The sequence below is a fragment of the Argentina silus genome, assembly GCF_951799395.1.
Source record: "Argentina silus genome assembly, chromosome: 4".
NCBI lineage: Eukaryota > Metazoa > Chordata > Actinopteri > Argentiniformes > Argentinidae > Argentina > Argentina silus.
In genome coordinates, this window is record NC_139658.1 from 12,680,134 (window position 1) to 12,691,851 (window position 11,718).

The following is an 11,718-nucleotide window of genomic DNA, read 5'->3' on the forward strand; positions in this document are numbered from 1 at the left end:
TACTTGTTGCTTGGCACTCACCTTGTCCATGTGGTACTGTTGGCACCCTGTGGGTGTCTGGGGAGTGGCAGGTGACCCCCGTGTCGGTGATGGTGGCAGGGCCCTCACTGTCATGGAAGAAACAGGAGTAGGACTCCCCCTCCTCTAGGAGAGGCAGGCCTGGGACTAATAGAGAGATCTGAGAGAGCGAGAGAGAGAGAGAGAGAGAGAGAGAGAGAGAGAGAACATGAACAAGCTGGCTAAAACTAGATCAAGTGAAACAGAGCTGGATAGAGCTGGATTTCAACTCCTTCTGAAAGGGAGAGGTACCTGGAAAGCTAACTGAATCTGGATATACTATAGAACTGGTTTGAACTGGATGAAGCTGGACTGATCTAAAGGAATCCGGATTTGGCTTGGCTCCACCCTGTGTCACAAACCAGGTCCCGTCCTGCAAGAGCCAGTCTCCTTGGCCTGTTTATTTGGACACATCCAAGGAGACTTCCCAGCATCCACCATTCCTCCTCCTACAGCATCTCTCTCACATCCATTATCTGGAAACCTATCCATAGGCCCGATCTCCTGATCTGGGCCCTATCCAGGGGCCCGATACTAAATACATGATTTATACTGTTTGTATTCCTACTGGGTTCAGACAGGGCAGTCCTGAGCCTGATAATGATCTACTCCCAGGCTGTGACACTGTAACAATAACAAGCAAAGACTCTTTCCACTCCACCAAGCTAAAACTCCCACATCAGCAGATAAGCGACTGCTCTGGCTCGGAGGAATGACAAGAGATATGTGAAAGTGATGTAAAGGCCTGGAGTGGAGTCTCTGTATGCAAAGATCTCTTCTATCCTGGTGGTAACGTGTATGCACAGAGGAAGATAAGGGCGCACACACTCTGGGTGGGAAGAGAGATATACTGTACGTATATCCATACAAATGCATCACACGCATGCGTGCGCAGACAGACACACACAGACACAGAGACACACACACACACAGACACACACGTACACTTCTCTTCTCCTCGCGGCTGATGTTGGAGGGGCTGAGGGACTGGATGGTGAGGCACTGGTGCTCCATGTCAAAGCTCCATAGCCACTGTCCGGGCTGGGCCCCACGAGTGCACTGAGACTTCTGACCACACCTAGACAAGACACAACACACCATTAGTATCAGGACTGGGTTTACAATACTTGAAGCATTTGCTTATGTCTGCCTGGAGCGCCAGATGGGCAGGGTTTTACATTAGTCAAGCACAGATAAGTATTTGAAATTATTTTAACCCAGGGGTGAAGGAGGGAGGGAGGGAGAGAAAGAGAAAGGGGATGGGGGGGGGGGGGCAGAGGAGAAAGTGGAGGGAATAGGGGAATGAACTGAAAAGGGGGGAGAGAGGCAGAGGTACGGGAGAATGAAGACAGAAGAAGTGAGGAAAGAGAGAGAGAGTGTGGAGGATGAAAGAGAAGGAAAATGGGGAATAGAGGAAAAACACAGGTGAGAGGGAGGAGGGACAGGTGGCCAAGGTGTAGGAGATGAAGGTAGAGGGAGGGATTAGGGGTTGAGACGGAGGCAAGAAACAGATGGTATAAAAAGGACGCTCTTCATCATTACAATCCCCCGGAGCTGATTCGAACTGTAGCTTTTAAGATGACTTGGCAACAACACTGGTCAAAACAAGCATTTGTGCCAGCAACCGTCTACAGGAGTGCTGTGCGAGTGACTCTAAATTGTTATGTTGTTGTTTGTGTCCTCACATTTGAGCTGAAGTGCTGAGCTACTCTACTTTCCAAACAATCAAGCACCTAAACCACAAGCAGTACCACAGATAGCAACACTTGACTACAACAGCATAGATGCTAACACTCACAACAACACAAACCATAGAGTACCAGAGACGCTAACACTCACAACACAAACCAGAGAGTACCATAGAGGCTAAAATCCTAAACCTAAACATGTTACTCTGTAGCATAATGGGTTCCATAAATACATGGGGCAGTTAGCTCACCTTCCCTCCAGCACACACCAGCCACAGTAGGGGTCGTGGGCAGACAAACAGGACTGGCAGTCCAGGTGGTCATGGCATTCTGCCACTGGCCTCTTCTGCAGCTGTGACAACAAAACAACAACAACAACAGGCCATGTTCAGATTTAATGTCCCAAATACTGTGCAGCTATAAGAGAGTTGTTACTAAACTGAGAGGTCATATTACATACAGCATACAGCCCAATGTCAAAAAGAACCAAATTGCCTTTAATTGTCAGAATTGTTTTACAATGTGGTAAGAATTACCAGTTGGCCAGTGGCTAAAGAACCTTCGGATATCACAATGCTTGCAACAGCAATGACATTAGCAGCATAAACATTCAGCTTGCATGCAATTTATAAGTGTCTGCTGGCCAAGGGCTTGATTTGAGACATGTGTTGACCAGCGGGCCTGTGTGACCTGGCCTGGGTACAGCTACGTACCATAGTGGAGGTCATGATGAAGAGGTGCTCCTCAGACTGATCCAGGACCAGGTCAGAGCTGATGGCCATATTGGGCTGGATGGACGCGATGGAGTACTCCTCCACCTCACCGTCGGGGCCCAGGAATACCTACAAAACAAAACAACGGTGACGTTTTTTTTAGTTGAACCAACGGTGACTTTGGGTTGGTTAGCAAGCTACTGTAGCCAATGCTAATGTGGGTGCCACTGAAGTTTCTTTGTTACGTCTCATACATGAGTGCAGAGAGTAAAATTCTTGGGCTCGGTTCCTTGACAATGCAGCATACAAAATACAAATAATACAAATACACAGTTGTGCAATGAGGTAGGAAAAGACAATAAGTGACATAGTACAAGATAAGTGAGACGGTTGGACAGTGACGATTGTTGGGGACACAAGACAATAGACATGACACAATTGCAGTATAAATAGTAGAGTAAAAAAGTAAAGTGGGGGCGCTTGGTGGCGTAGCACACTAATGCGCATGCCACGTAATCGCAAGGTTCCTGATTCGATTCCGACCTTCGACATATCTTGCATGTCATCCCTCCTCTCTCACCCATCCTTCCTGTCAATCTCAATAAAGCAGAAATGCCCTAAAAACATATATATATAAAAATAAAATAAAAGAAGTAGTGGTTCAGTGGAATGTCATTATTATTACACTGTGCCGTTGGTGTAAGAGGTGTTGTTATGCCCATTGTGTTAGGTTGTGTTAGTGTAGACTACAACCATAGACTAGACCATCCAATCTATCCCATACTATGGACAAATGATGACATTTGGGTGAAATATCTGAGTGATGTCTGTATCATGAGATATCAACACAGTTTTCAACATAAGTGTTTCCAAAACTCAAAGACAGTACTAGGCTTCTCAAACAAACAAGCATTTTGCCAAATGACCGACTTTGTTGAGATGGGACGAAAAAAACAGTTGGGGAAATTGGGGGTAATATTTTTTGGGGGAAATAATAATAGGAAACAATTCACATCAGAGAATATGATCAGATAAATGGTATGCACCTTCCCTGCTGTTCTACTGGCTTTAAAAGGCGGTAAAACCACTGTAATGTGAGTTCATTTAAAGAGCCTGACCGAGTGACTCCACATAAGGCTTTTATATTATTGACAGGAGAGCTTGCAACATCAACATTCACTCCCAGCTCACATGGATAGAACACTGACAGCAACCTTCCTCTCATGTGAAAATCTATTCCATGCCAGGTGTGTGTGTGTGTGTGTGTGTGTGTGTGTGTGTGTGTGTTTGCGTGTGTGTTTGTGTGTGTGTGTGTGTGTGTGTGTGTGTGTGTGTGGGAGTTAGAGAAAGAGAGACAGAGACAGAGGGAGAGAGAGAGTGAGAGTTATAGTGTGTGTGCGCGCTTGTGTGTGCATGTGTGTGCTTATCTAAGCGTGTGTGTGCGTCTGTACTGTACAATATGTCAGCCAGAGTACAGGCAGATGATGGGAGCGAGAGTGTGAGATGTGGGCCAAGAATTTGCCATGATGAGATAATCCTATCCTATTGGCGGGGGGATTTTTGGGTCAGCTGTGCAGTGCATGCTCTTTGATCCAACACTCATCAAAGGCATTGACTGTCCAGGCTTTAATAACGGCCTATTAGCGCTCCAACATGACAACTGGATGGAACAGATGGGGGGAAAAGACATGAAACAAACATTTAAATGAGACTCCCCCTCTTCAAAGGAGACTTCAGATCCGACTTTCTTTTCACCGAATGCCAAGGCAAATCTCTCTGCAATTTCGAAGAAACACACAGAACAAAACATGCACGTACGCAAACGGTAAAAAACATAGACATCCATACACAAATACAGACAGACGTACGGACGGACGGACAGACAGGCAGAGACAAGAGACAAACAAGCACACATACGCTAAAGGGAGAAGGGAGAGAGAGACAGAGATAGCAATGGTGAAAGCCGAACATCCAATGCATATTTCGCCACACAAAAACCCCCTTTCTGCCATGTACCCAGCTGACCTCAGCCCAAGACAAACATTTAGATTGGAATCCAAACTCTGCAACAGTGCATCTCTCATAAGACTGATGGAGGGGCACCACTGAAAGTCTCCCTACAGCCACCCTGGCTCAAATGCCTCAAATACCGACAGAATTCGATTTAGCACGCTTGTTATTCCTAATGGCTAAATTTAACAGATCATGCTACACTATTTTTTCTCTCAGTGAGAAACGGTTGGAGCATGTGGAGTGGAAATTGGCAGGCCGATCATTTTTTAGTTGAAGGATAAGTCCTAGAGTTCTTACAATCAAAACATTTTGTAAAACACACAGAAAATATCATTTCTGATTGGGTGATTTTTTCTATCGGAACGTAATCTAATGAAATGTGATAGGTACTCTTACTCTTGGCAATTAAATTGGCCAACGTAAACAATAACACAACTTCCGCACATGTTTTACCACTCATAAGAACACATTGTGGTTGTTCAACAATACCTCTTAGACCTTGCCAAGCTAGTGTCAGCCTAATATGATATCTGCTGATGTCAGATGATGTGGCATCGGGCTTTATAATGCAAAAGGTTTTCTTTTTGCAACTTTCAGCTTCAGTGGTAGATTCCGAGGCCATTCATGTCAATGGAAAACAAATACATCGCAGAAAACAACCCAATATTCAGAGGAAAATGTCCTTGAAAAGGTTGATGTACCGTATGAATGTGTTGCTGAAACATGAGAGCTTTTTAAATTAAAGCCCAAACTTGCCGTGCTCAACTATTATTCAGAAAGGTATAAAAACGTATCTCTTTTTTTTAAAAAATTTTTATTCATCCTTCTAGCAGTGCACTAGCACTAGGAATAATAGGGTGTCATTTGGGACGCAACCGCGAGCTACAGTTATGGGGACAGTGACAATGAGTGACAGTCATCATTATTCAGGCCTGGGGGGATTGTGAAACTGACACAGTCTAGTAGTGTGACTAATGAGTCTCTATGGAGAATGGAGCCTTGTGTTTGGAACGCCACGATCTGTGCCAGTTAGCGATGACTGTGCACTGTACTCACTACAACAACGAGTCATAGAGCCCTATTAGCCAGACATGATGAGACATGGTCCGTGGTTTTGCTCTGTGGTCAGTGTATAAAAATACTGTTAATGGGTGTCATTGTGCTGATTTTGCTTTCCCCCCAGCCCCTACCAAGGTCCTAGCCACAAGTGCTGTGCAGCCATTGAGGAAAAACGACACAAAGCGCTAATTGTTAACGCTAGTGCTAGCTATTAGCGCTGCTCACAACTCAGAGAGAATTTGCCATTGATTTCCCCCAAAACCCTGAATGATCCTTTGACTTGGCCCTATTCTGTTTCATGACCATATTTGAGATTCATGTTTTTTGTACTTTCCCATGCCCCTGAACATATGTATCACTGTCATGTCCCGTTAACCCAAAGGTGTGTTATCTCCCCTTTCTTCTCAATCTCCACCTCCTGTCTCGTCTTGCCTCGTTCCCTCCTCATCTTTCCCTGTCTATTCCCCCTTTTCATCTCTCTCGCTGTCCCTTCATTCCTTGCTCTCCCCCTCTCTATCCTTCCCCATCTCTCTCTACCGTTCCATCCCCCTTTTCAACCATTTAAACCACCTCTGTCTGTCTCTTCATCATAACATTCCATGTCTCTCCTGACTGACCGTGGAGTACCCTGGCCCTTGTGTGAACCCCAGAAGACACCGCTACACCTGACCCTGCCGTGACCTCTTCACCCGTTGATGGCACCTCAAAAATCTAACCAACAAATCTGGAGCACCACACCCCTACATCTCACACTAGCGTCACATGATCCGTCCAACATGGCAACCCGACCAACGCAAAGATTATTGTTCTGGACAATTGTCCCAGGGTTTGAATGGTGATGTCTGTGCTATCGTCTCTGTATCTGTGGATAGTACAGGGCGGATGCAGGAATGACCCCTATGGAGTGTAGGGTTAACAATGGTGCCAGTTCACATAATACCCCTCTTACATCGCTGCCCTGGCTGGATTCAACATTGTCTTTCATTATGGTGGCCTTAACAGCCCGGTCGTAAGTTAACAATGGAGGACTACAACATCTTATAAAAAAAAAAAGGACAAAAACAAACCAAGTCTGGTGAGAAACAAGCGTAGGAAAGAACAGCCAAAGAAAAGAAGGGAAAGAGAGAAGAGTTCACGCTGTAAGCTCTAGTTGTGTATAATGATAACAGTACTGACAGTGTGAGTGTTTCTGGCCAGCTAGAGAAAAGCAAACGCTCCCAGAGCCACTTGAGATTGATGCATTAGTCACCTGTCCCAGACCTGCTCTTGCTATTATTTCTGGAGACTCAAGTTTAGCCTGCAGTATTACAACACAAAGCTATTTCTGATCTACAAAAAAAAAAAGACCTAGAAATGGCAAAAACAACCTTGAGAAAATGTGTCATAAAATGTCTGGTTCTGAGTTGGTCTCTACCTTGTGAAGGTTTCCCTTGGAATCCCCCAGGAAAGCGATGGTATGTCCCGCCCTCACACTGACGGCAACGGCGGTGAGACGGGCGGAAGGACTGTCCAATATGGGCTCGGCCTCCACCGGTATCCGACTGGCCATTGGACTGGGGGTGTGGTCAGAGCCGCAGGGATAAGCATCCAGAGTATTCTATAGGTCAAGGAAGGAAGACGTATGTTAATTACTATATTCTAATTACGATGACGTAAGAAAGGGTACACTTTTACTTATACGTTGGTGTCAAGTGTACACTTGTATCAAGGTAGAAAATGTAAGTTTATCGATACAACAAAGCTGAAGAGTCACACTATTTCTGAAATAGACAGATTCCTGAAAATAATTCTCTAACCGAGAGTGGATACAGAGACGTGCAGCTGCTAACATTGAATGGCAGGTGGAATGTAAACTATGCTTATTTGTATAAAAACATCTGGCCTGCAGACAAATCAGTCTCATTGATTGTTAGAGTTATAACACATGTGATAGCAGCTATAGTGGCTCTCTCGTTGTATTCTACAAAATCACAGTGAAGATTTATTGTGGAAGGGGTTGGAGGTGAGGGAGAAACTATTGCAGGAATCTGGCAACCTCGGTTCTGAGTGGTTTAAAGCTTATGGAGAATTTGTTTTTGCATTTTGGCAATGAAACTTCTCTACTTTGGCAACTGGGCTGTTGTTTTTTGTTCCACAGGATTTCTTTCATGGAAACACTCAAAAGCAAGTCGTTACTACATCATTATGAGTAATAACAATAGGAAGTACAGGCAATAAACATCAGCTCTATGACTGTTGACAGTGATTTGTTTGGGTGGTTTTCATGTGGTGTTGGTGTGTTGTTATGAATGGACAGCGTTCTTGGCCAGTTCTCATTTGAAACAGAGAGACTCTGTCCTTGTTTGAATTCCACTCATCAGATTCTCTCGCGCCCCCCCCCCCCCCCCCCAACTGATAAACCCTTCTATCTAAGCATGAGACAGATGGGCTATGACTCAATAAGATGAGGACCACCTTGTGTGCATTGCAAGATTAATCATTCTTAATTCTAAGAATTTAGAATTCTTCTTCCTCATTCCATCTCTGTCCATCTTCCCCTTCTTACTCTCTCACCCTTAGCCCTTTCCATCTGCAAACCATCTCTCTATCACTTGTTTAATCTCTCCCATTTCTATCCCTCCTTCTCTCTATATCTCTCCATCCCTATTCTCTCTCGCACCCCTTCGACCCTTTCTCTAACTACTATTTCTCTAACTACTCTCTTTAGCTCTGCCTCTCCCCTCTATCCCTCCTGCCCCCCCCCCCTTCCCCCCCTTCCCAGTCGGTGTATTGCTGCGATCGTCTCCGTGGTGACTTTATCTGTCCTTGTCAGTTCTTGTTAAACTTAGCCCTCCCACTAAGTAAGGCTAATTCCGTGGATCGATCCCCCAACAATTCTATTAAATACCCCCCGGACCCTGTCTCAGTTAAAGAGCGGTCTGGAGTTCAGAGGTCAACGCTTGTTCCGTAGGATGTATCATTAAATACACTGTGGGTCAGTGCACCACCCACCAAAAAGTTGTATCTGTCCATACACACATAGCCACAAAAAATGAAATGTGAACACTACTCACAGATACAAACGCATACACATACATGCATCTACAGTACCTACAGTAGACACACACACACAAACACAGACAGACACAGAGACACACACAAACTATATGGATTACGGAAGCTAAAGTGGTATTATGAAAAATAATCAAATTCAATCCCTCAAAAAGAGGATTACATTTGTCTGTACTAAAAAATCTAATTACATTTCATTTATTCTCTGATATGGAGGTCACTTTATGGGAACTGTGTGACCCTGGAAAGCATCTGCTACAGTGGCACACGCACTGGCAGACATGGACTATATTCATACAGTTCCTACAAGAGACGCTCTATCATCAACACTTGTCAGACACAAAATAACAAGGATTTCCATCTCAATAGTCTAAGCTGGCTTACTCTCTATCTTCAACATTGCTCACACCTGTTCTGTGAGATCAGAAAGAAGGAAACCATTTAACTTTTGAGATGCCCCCAAATATGTTGTGCACCTAAAGACATAAAACCCATCTATTCCACTCACCGAGGGCAGGTTGGCGCAGTTGGACTTGACCTCGTACTCGATGTAGGCTGCCTCAGTCCCTCCCTCAGCCTTGCCGAACTGGGTGTAGCACAGGTCTCGGGTGGAGTTGATCCTCTGGTCCAGATCCTCCAGGTTGAACATGCAGAGGGCCGAGTCCTCGCTGGGGCGCGTGGAGGAGGCCATACGGGTGGAGAAGACCCCAAGAAGGACTGCCGAACCACCACCCACCCCTTCCTGTCCTCCCAGCCCCAACCGGACAGCCTGGAGCAGGTTGTAGCTCTTCCCCGCTGCTGAGCGACAGGCCAGAGGCACCTCTACGTAGGAGTAGTAGGCCTGGTCATCCAAACACACACGCGACACGTAGGTACGGTATTCGCGCGACTGTGACTTGATGTCCCGGCGGTAGAAGAGGAAATAGACGTGTTGACGGTGGGCGAAGGAAGCCACGAAATGGTGGTCGTACTCCGAGAGGCGGCCCGCCACGGCTAGCTTGGCCGTTTCCTCGTAGGAGAAGATGGGCTCTTGGGCGAGGTTCCGCGTGGAGATGGGCGGGTGACTGCTGGTGTAGCCCCGTCCAACGAACAGCACCGGCTGGCGGTCAGGGCGTGAACGGACAACAAGTCCCACGGTGCTCACATTGGGATGGTTAGCCGCCACATACTGAGTATCCACTGGTCTCTCGGCAGAGAAAAGCACCATATTCACAGAATCTAGACTACGTTTTTGGCAGATCCCCTGGTTGACACTTCCACACGTGATGAGTTCCATAGAGTAAGGATCCACCAAGAGGAGCTTGTTGTGGTTACTCGTACGCCGGGCCTGGGGGCAGTTGCCCTCTGTGACGGGGGGCAGGCACTCACGGCTGTCCGTTACTGGGCCCGTGTCATCCTGAAGTTCTGCTGACAGGTGACGGTCCAGCTGGAAGAGGTGGTCTCGAGCCCCGACGTAGACGCGCCCTACGACGGGGTCGGGGTGAAGGGCCAGGTGCTCAAAGAGGGTGCCGTTGCGGGTGAAGGTGGGGTAGGGGGAGGAGGGGTCAGAGGCCAGGGCGAGGCTGTTGGGGCTGGAGGAGGGGGGCCAGCCGAGGGCTAGCAGCAGTAGCAGTGGCAGCAGTGCCTGGACTGGCCAGACTGAAAGACGATGCACCATCCCCGGAGGCATGGCAACCAATCTGAGATAGACACATGAGAAAAGAGGAGAAAGATTCAACACACCATTCTCAAAAGTGTTTCGAGATGCATTGAGGAGGATGGGTCCCCCCCCCCCGGAGTCTGTTTCTTCCTTGGCTTAGGCTACTTTTGGGGGTCTATGGGGGTGCTAGATCATATTGTTTGCATTGTATTTATTGTTCAGTATTGTTTTGTTGTGAAGCACTTTGTGACATTTGTCCATGTAAAAAGTGCTATACAAATACATTTGATTGAAATTTGATTGCATAGCAATGGCCTCTCTTGCCTAACTGTTGCTGAGTCACCCCTAAACAGATTTGGCCTCTTTCGGTCCAAATGGAAACGTTTGGTTTGTTGTTAGTCACACCAGACATTCATTCTGAGGCCTTTGTGTCCAATATGGAATTCTGGAGAAACCCTTGTAAGAAAGATTGTAAGCAGATTGTAAGAAAACTTTGCACTGTGGTGAATAGCATCTATGGCTGTATCAAAACGGTGTTCAGATGTTTAGAAAATGTATGAGCTGATCAACTGTGTACTGCATTTGAGCCAAATATATTTTTCTCACCATTTGTTTCCAGTGATGTCTTACAGAGGCATGTCACCTCTTGACCACCTAGCAGCTTGGTTAAAAACACATCCCTCTGGATACAATCTGCAAGACAAAGAGAGAAGAAAACAAACTGAATACCTCTGCAGCAAACCACTTACAAGTGTGTTAGGATTTCAAAAATTGTTGGCAGGTTTCTTAATAAATAAATCATTTCCCACACACAACAGTATGTAGAACAAACTAAGCTTCGTCAGTATCATCTATCAATACATACAGACCCGCCACAAGAATGTGTTTGTCACTATAGTCCATTTGAATCAACGTGAAGCTCATTCCCATTGAAATTCCTGTCAGACCTGCTTTTGGCCAACAACATCCGTTTCTCTGCACTGGGAAGCCCTTAGCAAAAGCCAGGTCAAGTAGTGTCACTCACAGAGCGCTTTCATTACCACACACACACTGCTCCAATCCCTCCCTATTGCTAGGCTACAAGGCAAAAACACTTTACTTTGCAGAGTAACACTACTGGACACGTTTGCCAGAGTCATTCCCTGCATTTACAGATAAAGGAAGTTTGAGTGAAAAAGTGACAAAGGGAGGGACAAAAAGGTAAGAAAGTTCCTTGTTTTCTTGGAGCCTCTACCTCTCCGTTTGCCTCTCCTTTTCACTTCTACCCTACCTCTTCTCTCCCTCTGCCACCCCACTCATTATGCCCCCCTCCTCTCTCTCTCTCCCCCTCCTCTTGTCATTGGCACGGAAGTAGGATCTCCTGCCAGTTCAGACGGGTCTCTCTGTGTCTGAGAGAGGGGGGCTGGAGAGAGAGAAAGAGAGAGAGAGACTGAAAGAGACACTATTCACCCAGCTCAACAGACCAATCCTAACCACAGACCCACACACACAGACCCAC

At 46.2% G+C, this 11,718-nt stretch overlaps 1 protein-coding gene across 1 annotated transcript in view; it reads right to left on the reverse strand.

The window, feature by feature from the left end:
- The window catches only part of plxnb1b (plexin b1b), a gene marked incomplete at its 5' end in the record, with an annotated part of 31,108 nt that extends 20,858 nt beyond the window's left edge, over positions 1 to 10,250 (reverse strand). Inside the window, 6 exons of the mRNA XM_083668234.1 lie at positions 22 to 178; positions 1,003 to 1,135; positions 1,997 to 2,097; positions 2,459 to 2,587; positions 6,945 to 7,127; positions 9,090 to 10,250. Of these exons, the coding sequence (XP_083524360.1) occupies positions 22 to 178; positions 1,003 to 1,135; positions 1,997 to 2,097; positions 2,459 to 2,587; positions 6,945 to 7,127; positions 9,090 to 10,250 (1,864 nt within the window). The remainder of the gene's footprint in view (positions 1 to 21; positions 179 to 1,002; positions 1,136 to 1,996; positions 2,098 to 2,458; positions 2,588 to 6,944; positions 7,128 to 9,089) is intronic.
- Between the last annotated feature and the right edge of the window lie 1,468 nt (positions 10,251 to 11,718).